We start from the raw sequence: 17,689 nt of genomic DNA, 5'->3' as shown, positions 1-17,689 counted from the left end.
ATAAACTCAAACGACGCACTATGAGGGCAGGAAAGCTATATAGTATCAGCCGATCCCTTTGAACCCAATTTGAAAAAAAAAACGAATTACTGAAATCGGAGTTGGTAAATGTACAAGTAATACACAAAAGAAAAAGTCGACAAGAACGGACATTTAAAATGCGGACATGACTTTGGAGATGACTTTATTCATCCTGTGAAAAAACGTGTTTAGGGAAAGTCTATGACTGGTTGCAACACCCAGGCTTATCGCAAGGGTAACGAATAATATTAAAATATTAACATTTCCAAAAACCTTTGGACTTTTTTCCTGAAAAAACTTAGCTATATATAAAACCTCCTTTTGCCACCATCTAGAATTGATTTCAAGTGAAAATGCTCAAACCTAACGATGACTTGGACGCTAACTAGTTGAAAATTTAGTGAAAAGCCATAAAAATAAAATATATATATATATATTTTCAGGCTGCTTGTAGAAATGTTTCACGTCAAAAGATCGCAACACCTCTCGGACAAGGTCTCTCTTGTGCTATCTGAAGATTTTATTATTGACAAAATAGTTCGTGAGCCGTGCAGCCGAAACAGTGACATAAACAAATGAAAGCAATTACACTGCTCGAGACTATGTAGCTTGTCTTTAGAAAAATTGGAAAAAATTAATTTGAAAAAAGCGCGGCAATTAAGTAAACAACAATGGAAACGAAGTTTATCAGATCGAAAAACAATTATTTTACTTCTTGAGCTATTTTTGCAATCATAGCTTTGGATTCATCAGGAGAAAAACTTCAATGTTTAAAAACTTCCATTACTAAAAATGGAGAAGACCAATTTCAGTCATCTTTCGAACAAATTTTTTAGCTGTGAATGCCTAGCACCAGACTACAAAACCTTTTCTTAGTGCAAGGGTACATGCCAAAAATGATAAAATTTGACAAACTATTGTTACGTAATTTAAGTCTAAAAAACCAAGAATTCGTCAAAATCACTTTCTGAAAACCCAGAAATTGATTTAACTCGTAAAAAAAAGAATGGAAAACACGTCATATCTATTTTAACACTATCAGCTAACGAATAGTTGGAAATTAATTGTTCAAAAAATTAAACAGTAAGACACGCAAAAAGCAGCAGTCGTATTTTCAAGAAACCGCCATATCTTGAAGTCGAAATTATATCAGAGTTACATAATAATTGCACAACAACGGTGATATCGGTCTAACACCAAGCAGCAGCATCAATTCTCGGGTATTAAAATTGTTTAAAAAACTGATATAAACCTGATATAAGAACAGACAACTGCTATCGCAAGTTAAAATATTTCGAGACGTAAAAATTGTTCTAGAATAAAAGCTCAAATCACAATTAAATTAAATTTTTCACAATTTTTACAGATAAAAATCGAACAGCCTAATTGTTATGATAAACTTATTAAATAGTTTCAGAAGCTGTCAGTGATCATGACTGATATTCAATCCAACAATGTCTCAAATCCTGACACCCATTTTATCACCCTATCAGAAACCTATTTCGAAGCCCGAGACAAAATTCCCACGTTTAAATACCAAGACCAGATATCCATCCCGAAGTCGAGCCACAAACGAGTATGTAAAATTCTGAGTCCCATCGAACAGAAAACTTCAGAGGATAACAACCTACTGCAGCTGACCCAGACAACCATCAAAGCATCGATCAAAGATATCATTCCAACTACGTTTGTAAATCTGAAACATGAGATGGAAGAGTTGAAGGCGAATATGATCAATGTTGCTACAGAAGACATGAAGCAACAAGTTCTCTCTTAAGTAAAAAAAGAAACAGCTATGCTCCCAAGAAAGTCGCTGCAGCCTCAAGAGCCTATCTGAAGCTGAGTTGCTAGAAAGCTACAACAGACGGGAAAATATTCGCATTATCCAAATAGCCAGCAACGCGGAAATTGGGAGCCATGAATCAGTGGAAGAGACGACAAAGTACTGAACATTGCAAATCAGATTATAGCAAACATCACCGAGCAGGATATATCAATTGCCCATCGAATACCGAGTCGAGGAAGAACAAAACGCAGCAGTGTTCGTTTTTGTCGACGAGTTTCAAAACTGGATCTCTCGAAAAAGAAGCGCCAACTGAACGAGAAAAAGAGCACAAAAAGTGTTACAATACTCGAAGATTTAACAACGGCTGGACTCAATTTCCTGGAACTGATGAAAATCGACGAGCAAGTTGCAGCGGCTTTGTCCAGAGAGGCAATATCTTCTTCCAGAACAGAAATGATAATTATACCTATAAAATAACTGGGCTCTACGAAGGCGGTCATCTACTTGATTATAGTTTTGATGATGATATGAGTTGCTTTACTGTATTTTCTACCAACGGGAAGCCCCTCCGGAACATGAAATTTCTGTGCCACATAAAAACGTTCGCTCTCTGAAAGGCCAGCTTAATGAACTGGAAGCATTAGTATACAGTCTAGAGTCTCCGCTTTTCTTTTTATGCTTATCGGAAAATTGGTTAAGAGAAAATGATGAGTGTAAACGCTGTCTTATTGACGGATATAATAAGTACGTAACATATCACCGGAAAACATGTGGAGGTGGAATAATGATACAAATACGCCCTGCGTTGTAGGGACAATTGAAAAAGAACTATCAGTTTAAAAATGCCGTGATGTACAACCCTTCTAGAATAAACAAACTCGGTTTTATCGATCAACTACATATTTTTCTGGAAGATAACTACTCGCCATCGTTACCAGTTATACTCTGTGGTGATTTTAAAATCGATATTTCTAAGATTAATCAGCTATCCGAAAAATACCTGAGACGTACTTTCTCAAATGGCTATGAAAAAGGTGATACAAAAGCAACAAGAGTAACTGAAACAACAAATAACTGTCTGGATCATTTCATAAATACAAATTTAACTCAAACGGATCACCAAGTTTTAGAGTACAAAAGTTTTACCAATCATTATCCAATCCTATTACAATGGAATCGATCTAGTTTACACAAAAACGTAAGAAATCAATCTTTCGTGACCTACAATTTGCTAAAAAATAAACAATCATCTGCTATGTATATTAGCGATTTTCAATCACAATTAAAAGAAAATGAAGTCCCAATTTGCTATAATTCTGACCCTTCTCCTTCATTTAACAACTTTGCCGCAGTTTTTATTAAAATTACTGCATATTATGCAACATGCGAATAAACACTTTGAAAAACTTAAAAACCAAAACAAACTAAGCTCATCGCTTATGGAGAAATCAACTGATTAACCCTATTTTAGTAAAAAATTTCAAACAATTGCAAGTGAAGCTGGAAAAAGTAAAAAAGTGAAGCTGAAAAAAGAAAGAAGTGAAGTGGGCAAAAAAAATCATACAAAATTTTCAGCTTGTATAGGAGACTCAAGACAAACTTTTAAACTACTAAACGAAATCAGCGGGAAAAAACACAGGATAGCGATGCGCCAATACTGGTATCATGTCTGCAGCTGAAAAATTTGATGCTGCTGAAAAATTCCAAATTTTTTTTCTCAGCAATTGGCACCGATCTTAAGAAAAACATGAATTGTCCACCATCAACACCTGTTACCCAAGCTGAGCAATCTGTGTTTTTGTATCAATTAGCAGAACTCAAAGTTCTGGCAATAATCCATAATCTCGACAATAAATCATCATCGAGAGATGCTAATATCAACAGATTGGTTAAATTATAGGCACCTGCTACCGTTCATTTTAACTTTGCTCATTCTCCAAATTCATCCTGCAAGGCGCTTTCCCCGATAGAAGAAAAAGAGCAAAAGCTATCCCAAAGCATAATAATGGATCTAGGGTTGATGAAAACAATTACCGACCAATATCGCTCTTAATCGTCTGGAGTGAAACCTTTGAACGAACTATGTTCACTGGAATATACAATCATCTTGAAAAGTTTTCTCTGACTTTTTGCCGACAATTTGGTTTTCGATCGAAGCATAGTACGATAGACGCATTTATTGATTTTACTGAAAAATGCGGTCAAGTGGCAAGCAAAACACAATTAATTGATTTGAAAAAGCAATTGATACAAAAGAACATCCCCTTTTATAACAGAATTTGCAATCATGCGGCATTAGAGGAAAAACCTATTGGTTTAGTTCGTACTTAAGGGAAAGAATGCAAATCGTGCAAATAAATAGAACATCTTCTAACTGGTCCAAAATATCATGTGGTGTTCCTCAAGGATCTATTTTAGGTCCTTGACTGTTTCTTATTTACGTAAATGACCTCTTATGTCTGTAAGCTATCTGAAATTACTCATTTTGGCGAATGACAACAATGTAACTGCATTTGGACAAGCTGATTTTTTGATTACTGAGGACATCCGTAAACTGAATATTGGCTTAATGCCAATAAACTGGTTAAAAACACGAATAAAACAGTACAAATGAATGTAAACTCCGCCAGTTCAGTAATTGAGGATTTACGTGGTTTCAAAATTATCTTTAGTATCCAACAAAGACCATGTAAAAATGCGATTAGCAAAACAATCAGGCATTATTTCAAAGCTAAGATTTTATACACCTCGACATCAGCTTTCAGCTTATTATGGTTTTAACCTCAAAACCACTATACAGTATGGCATTCTTGTATACGGTTGTTGTAGGTTTTCCTTCTTGCTGCCAATTTTATGCTTCAGAAAAAGATATTGAAATTGATACATTTTAGAAAACGTGGTGACCACTCAGAAAACATTTTCGTGAAAAATCAACTGCTAACAGTGCATGAGCTTCAAGTCTAATGAGCTTCAAGAAACATTCAGTTTTAAAAATCCTCTACGCGAAACTCGTAGTGGTAAATTAGGCCTGCTGAAAGAAACATGTGGAAAAAAACGTTTTGAAAAGCAGTCAGTAATCTAACGGGTATCTAGACTTTTCAATCTGCTTTAGACAAGAGACTTACTCGAAAAAATGATTAGAAAATACAAACAACAAAAATTAAAAGTTTCTACCATGAATTCAAAAATGGGATACCTGTTAAGTAACAACGAGCTGGCAACTCTAACTTTTAATTTTTAAATACAAAGAATTTCACTGACTTGGGTAAACACTACCGGGTTTATATCTGTGGCTTGCGAACTATGTGGAAAAATATGACGGCCCAGAGTCTCTTAGTGTTGATGTCAGTGTACAGCCAGTGAGATCTGGCGTCAAAACATTGGTTGTACTGCTAAGTTCAGCGCTGTTTGTTAAGAATTATACATTTTTTAAAAATATTCATTTACTTGTGAAATTCAAATATAATTTATATACTTTTTTAAACTTCTTTTTCCTTTGTTTCATGATGCTATCTACCGTGAATTTAACATTCAAGGGCAGCTGTTAGTAGACTCTCATGGTCTCGTTAGTTGTCCCTTCCGATGAGTACTTTTTTATTGAAATTATTTTTTATTCTGTCGATGAATGTATGTATCTACCTATCGGAAAAATAAATTCTTTCTGTCTTTTCTTTGTAATACAAAAAAAGCATTCCTTTGCAGAGAACAAAACAGCTGAACCAAAAAAATGAACCTGTAAAAACAAATTTTATTAGTTAGAGGCGAAGCTGCCGACAAAAGCGAGAAAACTGCTAGAAATAGGTCTAAAAAGCTATAAACAAAGAGCAATACGGAAAGAATAGGTAAAAATAAGCTTGAAAATTTTTTTTGCTAAGTCCTGGAATTACCTGCGGTCGCTTGGAAATAAACTAACTCTAGCCACCAGAACAGCAGCTAAAGATGCTATTAAATTGCCAATGCTTGGAAACAAAAAAAATGCCAATAAACTTAGGTTGGAAAAAAAAGTTGCTTGGTAGTACTACACTAAACCCTGCTTGTGCAATTAGACAAATAAAAAATATATCTAAAAAACAAAAATAAATTCAATGGATGAAAAAAATTTACACTGGCTAAGCGGAGCTTTGCATCACTTGCGATACCACAAAAAAAGCATTGCAAGCTAGCAGACAGGAAAGGAAAAGATCCAATATGTGCAAAGAAAACGGAAACGTTTTCGGAAAAACCACAAATAAAAAATTTAAAAATGTTGTTTTGAATGAAATTCTATTAGCTGAAAACACGTCCAGAAACACATTCGACGGCGTTTAATGAAAATTCAAAAACAATTTTCGAACAAAAAGAAAAGTGTTGTTATGAAAAAAGCTGAACTACGAATTCTATTCCGAGATTTTTAACGTTTTGTGCAATCCGGAGGAAAGCAAACAAATCATGGTTGCTTTGATCGAACCAAAACCAGGTGAGTAAGGCAATAAATATAAGCCGAAATCATTTAGGCCGAAAAACGTTTGAAGCAGAAATAAAAAAGGAAAATATACGAAGTCAAGCTAAAAAGAATTAAAAATTGCAGGAGTAAATGAAAACATAAAAAGCAACTACAGTGAAAATTGCATGCAGCAAAAACTTCTAAGATGTGGGAGCTAAGCCGACAAAACATATACAGAGAAATGATAAGCGGACAATTTTTTTGAAACGGAATTTCCCGTTTGAAAATAACATGTCCTGGTCAGATTCGAACCCTACACCTTAGCCGTCCAGGCGTATTGGTGGCCTCCAGACTAAGTGTGCCGGAGACGCTTAGAAAACTGAATTCATTCTGAACCAATATAACAGGTGATTCAAGTGATTCTGTTAAACAAGTTGTTAACCCGAAAAAGTCTATATTCCGGTTTGATAATGCTTGCTAATCGTAAGCGTAATAACAAGGATAGACTAACTAGAACAAAACCTTTCTGATGACGATGAAAGTATTTAAAATGTGCTACTCTATATAAAACATTTGCAGTATGTGCAAGCTGTTTATATTTACAAAGTTTCATTTTTCAGATTTCTGACCGTAATAATCTGTATATAATCCGTGTACAATTAGTGTATACCATGTGAAAAATCAATATTTATTCTGTTAAAATTTGCAGATAATCTGTCGATAAAATGGAGATTGTATGTATTACACAGAGGCGAAGCTGCGCTTCGCAAACACTAGCGAGAACACGACAAAGAGCAGCTCTAGAGTTCTAAAAATTACAATAAGAAAAAGTTAAAATAAGCCTCGAATTATAAAAATTCGTCTACATCTCGGAATTGAACCAGCGACCTAGAAATGATGAGTCTCACGCACTAACCACTCAGCCACTGACTCTTCATCCATCACATCACAAACACCAGCCACAAATAAAGACGAGAACAGATGCTATTAAATTTCCAATGCTACAGATCGTGATTATAGCAAAAAGGCACACAAGTGAACACTTTTAAAGAACACTTCTATTTTCGAGTTATGTTAGAAAAAAATATTCATACTAAAACACAAGCTGCTCGCTAGCGTAAAAATAAAAACCAAAAGATGGATTTTGGTAGCTATCAAGTCAATAAAGCAATCGATGACAATCGATTTGATAGTTAATAAATTTATTCCAGGTGTTTAAAATGTTATCTATTTCATAATTGTATACTTTACAAGCGATAATCATTTAAAAACATAACAAGTTTGTCCAATCTTGAATCTATTGGTACCTCATTAAAGATTTCCTTTAGGATGTCCCTCTGATTCCTCTGATTCTTGCTTTTTGATTCTATTTTCCTATGATTCTTGCTTCTGGAAAAATAACTCTCAATTCCTTGCGAACTGCTTCTCTGCAACATGTTTTGTCTACCAACACATGGATATGGCATGAAACTCGAGTCCGTGCTATCGCATTGTACAAAAACTGAAGTAACGCTAGCTTATAGTCATTGGGATTAAAGGGAATTAAAATGTGACATTGCGTGAACTCTGAAGAACTGATGAATTCTTTGCCACGTGCAGTCTCAGCTGTAAAGAGTTCATCATAAAAAGTATCAATCCAGTAATCCTGTATGCCTTTGCGATGAAAAAAACGTGGAAAGACAAAAAACGCACATTCTAGATCGCATATTTCTGAATCTTTTTTCACCGAATCGATTATTGCTTTAATTAAAATCGAACAAGAAGTTTTGTTCGATTCGTGGCTGTAAACTTGAACAAGTATTTGGGGTCCATATATGAAATGTCCGTAGACGGGGGTGTGTGATAATTTTTTTATTTCTATGCTTTGATTTTCATTTTGTTCGGTTGGACTCTCTGTTTCTAGGGTTTGATTTCCCATTTGCGCGGTTTGATTTTCTTGTTCTCTGATTTGATTTTCTATTTCTGCTTGATTTTCTGTTTGCTGGGTGCGGTTCCGAATGAGCTCGCTCAATGTGATGAGTTGAGACACAATATTTCGGGTGCTTCGATAACTGGCACTCAATTGAACTATTGGAACTGAGTTGAAACGTAGGGAGCTGCCTTCCACTGCTGCAGTTTTGGTACACACCGGTTTTTGATTCAAGTCTACTGTCAAAACGAAGGGTTCTTGAATTGGCTTATGATTTGGGTTTTGGTAAAACTGGATTTGGTAATCATATATGAACTGAATATCAAACTTATCGCTCAAAGCAGAGTTAGATTGATGGAGAATTACAACTTGGAAGTATTCGAATAATTCACGACAAATCTGTCCATTCTCCGGTAAATTTAATTCTACTACTTTGATGTTGATGCCAGCCTTCTGGATTACGTCTGTGTACTCGACTAAGTCAATGTGGTTTGCAACCCTGAACTTGATCTTCCAATCCGGATGTACCAAAGCGAGATAAATAATTCTAGCCAATAAAACTAGCGTTTTACCAGAACCGGGGCCCCCTGTTATGATGACGCAGTCGCTTTTTTTCTGATATGCCTCCCATTGTTCATTGGTTATGAAGTCAAGTCCCAAGCAATCCTTGAATATAAATTTATTTATATTTTTTCCATCAATATATTCAGCAGGTAATTCGCTGATTTTTTTCACGTCTGGGTTCCGGGGTCTCTTTTTACTCTCAAACGTGATATGTCCGTCTCTCAGTTTTAGGTCAATGTCGACCACGCAATCGGCAAGACTTATTTTCTTTGTTTCAATTTCGTTGTTCTTTGCGTTGGCAAACAAATGAATGAGTACACTTTGAATTTTCCCGATGTCACCATGAAAGGAAGTTCTTCGGGCTTTTAATTTGTCATTCCAGAATTCTGTAAAGTTTTCTAAGTCCGACTTGTTGATCAGGATAAATTTTTTCTCAGCATCTTCAAATCTGTGGTCGACATTCGGAAAAGCTACAACTTGAAATAAATCGACGGTTCTTTTACACTGGCCCCGAGTTTTTTCTCCTATGCCGCGTATAAGTTTGACTACTTTTTCGAGTTGAATTTTTGCGATCTCGATAGATTTAGCAAGAGGATCTTCTGGCATAGATTCGCTGGAAGATGCCTGAGTTATCTTAGGATTCTTCACCTCAATAATAACTATATAGTCGGGACCTATCACCACAAAATCGTGCTGGCCTGCTGCTGAGTATTTTGCCTTAGAATTCCAGATTATGCACTGGTTATGAGTGTATTCTAACCCATGTAAGACGACAATGGGTTCGTCTAACTGTTCGAGAGCTCTGTACACAATTACTTCGGCTTCGTAGTCTTCCTGTCTCTTCTTGTCTTCCTCAACTTTTTTTGTATCGGTCGGATTAACGCGAGAATCTTTGAGAGATTCTACTTAACAGCCCACTTACCAGTTGACTTACAACCCCCCAACGATCATTCAAATTTTTTTTATCTGGTCAAAACTGGTATCAGAACTCCAATCCCGTGTAATACAAAAGTTATGGAGCAAAGATTTAATCGAATTGATGATTTTCAAATACTGGCAAGTTTCCGAAATTTACATCAAATATATTTGATATTTATTTTCCGAAATATATATCAAATAATATATTTGCCATCAATTTCTGTGTTCTCAAAAAGTGTTTAGCAACCAATCAATATAAAGTGATTTTTTTGGCACCAAAGTAGCCAAATAAGCAAAACTAGGTTCTTTTCAACAATGATAAGAAGTCTTTCGATTTTTTTTTTGAATAAGAATGGTTCATTAAACTCGGCGAAAAGTTCTTTGCCTGTTCGTGGCACGAACAATGCCCCAACAATCAGAGCTGACTATGAACAATCAGCTGAGATCTTTAAGACCAAAGGGGTGGCCATGGGCATTTAACCCATATCAATCGAAGTTAATACTACCGGAAAAAATGCGCTCTATAAAAACAATGCTTAAACACTTTCTGATTCAAGCCAAGACAACAAGGACTGAAGACTTTCAAAATTCGAAAGCAAAAAAAAATAATTTGATGGTAATTTCCTGCTTTCTTTCCAGAATTTCCAGTTTTGTTTTCGTTTAAGGGCTATTGAACCTAGTACAATATCAGCAAAAACGGGTTAAGGCTTAAATATTAATAATAATTATAGTATTCATTATTCCAACAAGTATTTATAAAAATTATTCAATTAAGAATTCCGTCTCTCTAATCAAGTCACTTAGTCTGAAAAACGCAAAAATGCAGACCAATATTTCTTGTGAGCCAGTTTTGAGCTTACGCGAAGTTTTACTTTTTATCTCTTAATAATCAAGGGCATGCTAGTTGTTAAGTAGAACCTTTGTACACATCGATTCTTATTTGTGAAGGTGCGGGTGGAAACATTAAAGGTCGACTCCTTCCTTTGCTGCATTTTTCGAACAGCTTTTTCCCTTTATCCACAAATTTGTCAGTATCTGTTCGTTCTGCCATCTTCGCATCAGTCGGAGATAATCTACTTCCAAATCAAACGCAATCAGACTTTCTGAAAAAAAAATAACACTGTCAGTTCATTTTCCCTTCTAAAACAGTTGAGTTGATTATACTCATAGAGTTATTATACCCTTTAGGTTATACTCATAGAGTAATTTCAGATAAGGTACACCGTCTGTTCGTCACGCTATCTTATTTACGGGCGGATAGATTCGTGCAACTTCTAAGTCTATTACCAATCTTAATCTTACTCTTATATCTCCTAGTCTCGATAGATCTAGTGTATACTGGTTTACGCGAGTTAGTTGCCAGAAGGAGAACAACTGTATTCTGAGATGGAATATGATTGCTTAAATATTTTATAGTGATATTCCATCATAAACATAATTGGTCTATAAATACTAGTCTAGAACTGGTTCCAGAGTTTTCGGGAAACATACTTCAAACTAGGTCTAGGAGAATATTTATAAGTAAGTTTGTAGGCTGCTGAAACTACTTGTAGTTTCAGCACTTAAAAAAAAGTGTTAATGTTAGAGATGGAATATGATTGGTTAGAAGTAATATTTAATAAAGATAGCGAATTATATTTATATCCAATTATAAATACTAGTTAAGAACTAGTTCCACAGTTTTTCTGGCTCTCTTGATAATTTAGTTTGACAAATTTTGAAAAATTCCGGCTTAAAGTTTCTTAACTAATAAACAAAATCACATCCCTTTCCCTTCTTAGCACACGCACGCATAAAAAAACTTTTTTCGATCCCCAAACGACCCAATAAGGGTCCACTAGGTCAATATAAATTAAATTAAGCCGAAACTTATTGAGCCGCTAAAAAGACAAAAATCAAAAAAATTTTGACACATCGAGTTGGTAAAATCACAACCAAGGGTAAAAACAAATTTCGATTCAGCCGGACTTTTAAAATTTTAAAACACCTTTAATAGAATAAAAATTGTTTAAAGCAAAAACAAATGATTCTTAGATGTGGCAACTAAGCCGACAAAGCATATGCAGACAAATAATAGGCGGAAATGTTTTCAACCGGAGTATTTACTGCTTAAAAAAAGAACAGGTCCTAAACAGATTCGACCCCAAGAACCTTTGCCGTCCCAGGCGTATTCGTTACCTCCAAGCTAAGTTTGCAGGAGACACTAAGAAATTTGAATTCATTATGAACCAAAGTACCATGAGTCCAGATGAGTCCTGCGAACAAAATTGTTAATGGGATACCAAGTGTAGTACTCGATTGCATTTCCAAGCTTATCGCAAGGGTAAAAAAATTTAATAAATTTAAAAAATTTTAAAACTAATAAAAAACAGAAACATTTTATAAACAAAGTAAATTTAATAATCCTTTTCTGCCCTAGACAGACGTATGTGTACTTGACCCTAACTGCCCTGCACTACAATCCGGGAGAGTGGAGGAGGAAAATACCACTGAGTGACGTCATCGGTTGTCATCACTTGAGGGGAAACCGGGCCAACGACTTCAAAGGATACTTCCGAGGTCAGAACAGTTCATCGCATTCAAAAAGTCACTAGGAATTTTCAGTTATGCTTAATTTTCAGTTATCTAGGTGTAATCTCTCATAGCTTAAGCACTAAAGGTTCAGTTTGAAGGGCACTAATTGGTTGAAAATATTCGGTTATGAGAGCAGACTCACAAAGTTGCTCGTTTACGTGAGTCATACCATAAACAGCAACGAAACTGCAATGAAACTGATTTTTACAGTGCGATAAGAAATTTACAGCCACTGTCCTAAACGTCGACTCTTGTCTGAGGATGGTTAGATCCAATCCTGATAAAAACACAGTTCCTACATGAATTTTGAAAACTAGAATCTACAAAGGTTAATTGCAGATTTATAAAACCTCAATCCTAAAATGAACTGATTTCCACTCAAATACAAAAGCTACCAAAAAAGGTATAACGCTTTGCAAAAGCTAATAACACAATACCAACTTATAAATTACCTTGGTTTTGAATTCAATAATTTAGTCAAAATAAGCACGCCAAGAAATGATACAGCATTTTTGAACATGAACAATGTTCAGATAATTATGAGATTCTATATATGTTGCAAAATCAATAAGCGATAAAAGTTTTGAGGAACACAACTTTTGAAACATTTTAGTTTGTTTAGCTAACTGGGATTAGCTCGAAAAAAGTCCAAAAAGGTTTACGGCTAGCTTATCAAGCTGAAAAACATTGAGTTCACAAAAAGTTGAAAGTCTTCTTGCCAAGATCATCAAGAGAAAAAACATTTCAGTTTTAATAGATAAAATTAGGCTCATGCAACTTAAATTTTTCACATGTGCATTAAGCGATAAAACTTTGTGAAATTTCAACTTGTCGTAGCTTGAATCGGTTCGCAGAATTTTGACGTTTGTTCACATGTAACATCATGCGATAATTTTTGAAATATTGCAGGTTAGCTTATAGCGAGAATCGGTTCGAATAAAAATATTAAAAATTTATTCGAGCTCATTAAGCTAAGAAAAAATTGAAGCATCCCATTTTGTTTTCATAGCTTAAATCAGTTCGCAAAAAAAAGAGTCTTTTTAAGCAAGCTTGTCGAATGATAAATAAACGTTGATGAAAAAGAGTTTGTTGAGAGCTTGAAACGAATCGCAAAAAGATACCTTTCTCAAGCAGTATAAGGAGCAACAAAACTTTTGAAATATCTCAAACTGTTTCCCTAGCTTGAATCTATTTGCAATAAATTAAAAGTTTTTCAAGCCAGCAAATTTCAAATTGTTTTAATTTGGCGTGAATCGGCTCGCAAAAAAATCAGGTCAAAAAAATTGAGCCGTAAAGATCGCAATCTCATTCAAACAGCTTGTTTTACTAAATGCTCTGCTCTCAAGCTAGGATTATTTTACGAGAAAAGGGAGAATTTTTTTGGTTTGCTTAGCTTGTTTTTTAATAAAAAACGTTGAAGAAAAATCAGATAAAAGCTTGGCATGTACTGCCTATCCTCGTAACGGTTTTAATTTGATCTTATCTGAAGCGTTCACTTCTGACACAAACTTTGAGAGTATTCCAGACTCAGAATATTCTTCTCACAATATTCTTGTCAAGCTCAGCTCGATGGAGGGTCTTAAGCATTGCGCCTTATGGCAGCTGAAATATGGCATTAATTTTTCTGTCAATCATTTAATATACAACTTAAAGATAAAACAGAGGCAAAGTTGCACTTCGCATACACAAGCCAAAATATGACCAATAAATCTACTGGGAAAAACTGAATGAGTAAAACTAACTTTGAGTCTACAAAATTTCTTAAATGACGCACGCCAATTATGAGTCTACGTAATTGCTAAGTGACGCCAAGCCAATTATGGTGCATTAGCAGTATCACTCAATTTGAAAAAAAAAAGCAATTTACCAGCTAACATGCCTCAATTTATAGAGCGGACGCATTTTAACCTGTATACGAAAAAGTTCATTAAAAACATCCGACCCTGCCCAGGTTCGAACCCTCTCATTCTGTTGCTGGTCTTCTTCCCTACCTCTACGCTACAGATCCAAGACATTTTGAAGCTAAAGTGCTATTTGTAATATAATAGTCTGTGTTAATATCCTAAGCATTGGCTGTAATTAATAGCTGGTTATTGATCAAAATGAACACTTTCAAAATGAACACATTTTGACGCAACAATATTTGCGTCGCAACAATATTTGCGACTTAGGTTGGAAAAAAAGATAGTTCATATTATAACACAAGCTTTGATTGTGTAAAGATTCAATTCTGTGAGTAAAGACTTCTGTGTACGTAAATGTATGTTAACTTTCAGAATTCCCAGCGCACTAAAAATGATCTATCAATCCCTTTTTCCAATTTGGCTAGTCTTTAAAAAATTCTTGAAACCCAAAGAGCTTTTCCTTGAATTCAATGACATTTTCTCCATCTGTCTGTTGGCTGTGTTTCATTACAATTATATTCACAAAAATACAGGGTTTACTGTGATATTTAAACCGAGCTAATTGGATTTTTTGAACCCGACTTTGCGCTGGAAAGTCGAAACTAAAATCCTTTCACGTTCATGAAGCACATTCAAGGACGTTCAAACAATTGCCACAGTTCTGTGCGCTGTGATTTGCGTCGAAAGTACGAAGGTTGTGGAAATAACCTAAAAACATCAAGTTTAAGCCCATCCTTAACGAAATCATCCGTTCAAAACTTTCATTCACGCTGATCTGCGTGATAAATTAACATGTCTTGCATTATTTTTGCCTTGCAGATTTCTCAAAACTCAAAGGTTAACTTTTCGAATTCGGAACAAGTCCAATATTTGGCCTTTATGCTTTTAAACCACAAAAGGAAGAGGATTAATAACGTGTCAAGTTAACACAAGGACGCCTGGTTTGTTTGTTCGCAAATGTCGAGGTCAGTAAAAATTGGATGTTGGCACGCAAACAAGTGAGGCGAGAAAACAAATTTTGCCTCGCAAATTTTATTGTTTAATGTCAGCTTATACTGGGCAATACATCGAAAGTAAAATTTAGACGAAAACTGAAGTAAAGCTAAAAAGCTTTTTATTTCATTTAAGAGTATTATATATTCGAGCAAGGAAAATTAATTGTACGGTTTGCTTCTAATGTCGATATACAGCTGAGTCAACAAATAGAAATGCCCGGTGATAGGAATGCCGTAGAAATGTTTTCCATATTTGGGAACACCGACTCTCAACACTTTCCTGAATTTTCACAAAATCATTAAAATTCCAAAATCACAAAATCATTAAATCACAGTCTCGTTAAAAACCATCAATAATTGCCATATTTGAATTTTTCGCAGTCAGTAATGATGAGTTTTGTTCATGTTATGACTCACTGATTTTCAGTCTTTTTTAACAACTTCAACGTTCATAAAATATCTGATAAGCATTCGTCTAACCACTAAGATAAAAACCAACTTAAACTATTCAAATTGCTAATGTGACGCAGCAAATGAGTCTTCGATGTCAGTTTTTTTTTCGAAGCTAGAAGATTAGTTAGAATCATTTTTCATTCGATATTGTGAGTGTTTTGTTTCACTAAGAGAAATAAACAAACTTATGAAACTGTTAGCCTACAGCAAGCTTGAACTTCATTAAGGAAAACAAAACAAAATAACCGATCGAGCTTTTCGCAAGTTACAAAATAATAAACTTCAATAAATACTATCATTGAATTTGAATATCAGTTTAGTTATATAACACCATGTTATATTACCATTTTAATCCACCTAATTTTCACGGGTTTCGTAATAATATCAAAACCTGACGAGTAAAATGTTGAGCGAATTCACTAATTTAGTTTGCCTTCACCTTTGAAAATTTATTTCTACTTTTCGAAAATAATCATTCTCATCACACCTATTTCCTTCCCATGTTAAAACATACGACTTAAACTGATGTGAACTATAAAGTCTGTTCGACATTTCTTCGTTCGGCTATTATTAACCGAGTTTCGAAATAGATTAAACCGAGTGTACCTATTTTGACTTTCGAGGGTATCTTTGTTCTGAACATCCAATTTTGACTTCTTATTATTTCGCATCATTCATCTACACAGAGACGCAAAAGCCGATAAAAATCAGATCAAAAATATATAATAATCAAAATCTGCATTTACTTATCAAATTTTAAAGACGTTATCTTCCAAGCGATACCCTAGCAGCTCTTGCAAATTGCAAAACTGTCTTAATTACTTGTTTAATTAATTATATCTTCTCCAATTCATTTGTTTAAACTTGCTCCATTTTTGATTCATTGAACGTTCGACTCTCATAATTTTTTTAGCTCCAAAAAATACAATTTAGTACTTTTGAACTTGAATTACTTTTGCTTTGAAACCTTATTTAATTGCTCCTCGGTTAAATTGTGGACAACATAATTTTTTTGAGATCAACTTAAATTTTATCATCCAAAAATTTGAATAAAAACTAAGATATCAAATTATCATTATAGCAAAAAAAAACAGCTCAAATCTAGTGAAAGTGAGTTTTAAAGCAACCAAAAAGCCCCTATTAAACAGTTATCTCATTGAAATATATTATTACGCTTTCGGAAAGCCTCTTTAATTAAGCATCAAAATAAATGACCCTCAATCACTATCAAAACCTAATGAACAGAAACAAGAACAGCCGATAGCGAAACGAAATTCCGTCCTATACGTATAAACGATCCAATTTCAGATCAGACGCTACGCTTAACAAAATCGATTTTCTCAACTACCAGCCTTTCTCGGGGAAATATTCGTGCAAACAAAAACGAAATAAGCAACAAAATTTATCTCTGAGGCAAATCAAATTATTTGTTATCGAAAATTTTGACGACTGCAAGCACACGAAAAGGACAATTAACAATTCGCAGCAAGCCAAATCTTGGAGAAAAAAGCCGAAGTTATTCTCGAAAATTTGCAAGCTGACAAGAAACCAATTATCTGCAGCGAAAAAAATCTAAACCCTCATAGCAAAAAAAAACAGAAGTTGTTCTTTGAAAGCAGTGTGAAAATGTCAGTGTTAGAGAACGGAAGTCCACTGGTGTACCGAAGTCTGGAAGACACGAAGAGGATGCAGGAGATACTGCGGATAGAGTGGATATGTGTGCTGCCAGAGACAGTGATCAACAAGAGCAAAAACACATTCGTATGCCTCACTCAGGCAAGACACAGTTACACACACACGTTACAGAGTAGAGATGAAAGAGGAACGCTCAGCCCACGTTAACACCCCTCCCCCCCCCCCCCAACTAAGTGAACCATCTAACCCCCCCCCCCCCCCCCCCTTCCATCCACAAAAAACCAGAAGACAAATAACGAAATGATAACAAAGTGAACAATCTCCTCCATAAACTTTTTTATTGAGGGAGGGGGGATTGTTCACATGGTGCGAAAACTCAGAAGATCAAAATTGAATTTTTGGATCCCACACCTTAACCATGTAAACATCAATTTTGTAATGAAACCTGTAGTAAACAATGTTGTCTCCGACAACAAAATTTGATTGGATTTGGGTAAACAGTTAATA

The 17,689-nt window shown here is 34.9% G+C and overlaps 2 protein-coding genes across 3 annotated transcripts in view; one reads left to right on the top strand and one right to left on the bottom strand.

Annotated features, from left to right (window-relative positions):
- The window catches only part of LOC134855072 (uncharacterized), a 38,805-nt gene that overhangs the window by 3,635 nt on the left and 17,481 nt on the right, over positions 1-17,689 (top strand). Inside the window, exon 3 of the mRNA XM_063871453.1 lies at positions 12,041-12,180. Coding sequence (XP_063727523.1) covers positions 12,041-12,180 — 140 coding nt within the window. The remainder of the gene's footprint in view (positions 1-12,040; positions 12,181-17,689) is intronic.
- LOC134855278 (uncharacterized) lies at positions 7,347-10,720 on the bottom strand. 2 transcript variants are annotated; one of them, XM_063871758.1, is made up of 2 exons: positions 10,540-10,720; positions 7,347-9,605 (listed from the first exon to the last, which is right to left on the bottom strand). In XM_063871758.1, exons 1-2 carry the CDS (start codon positions 10,670-10,672, stop codon positions 7,597-7,599), a joined length of 2,142 nt encoding a protein of 713 aa, XP_063727828.1. In that variant the 5' UTR covers positions 10,673-10,720; the 3' UTR covers positions 7,347-7,596. The 2 variants fall into 2 exon arrangements, with proteins under 2 accessions (XP_063727828.1, XP_063727829.1); XM_063871759.1 differs by having other exon boundaries at positions 7,347-9,593.

The sequence above is a fragment of the Symsagittifera roscoffensis genome, chromosome 10 (genome assembly GCF_963678635.1).
Source record: "Symsagittifera roscoffensis chromosome 10, txSymRosc1.1, whole genome shotgun sequence".
Lineage (NCBI taxonomy): Eukaryota > Metazoa > Xenacoelomorpha > Acoela > Convolutidae > Symsagittifera > Symsagittifera roscoffensis.
The sequence above is the reverse complement of the archived record's forward strand: the minus strand, read 5'-3'. Positions and strand labels throughout refer to the sequence as shown.

Bases quoted from the DNA above. Each gene is read 5' to 3' on its own strand.
- LOC134855278 (XM_063871758.1), bottom strand. From the start codon at position 10,672: ATGGCAGAACGAACAGATACTGACAAATTTGTGGATAAAGGGAAAAAG. The intron at 9,606-10,539 runs GTTCTACTTAAC...GCTGTTAAGTAG, and splicing joins AAGAATCGATGTGTACAAAG to AATCTCTCAAAGATTCTCGC.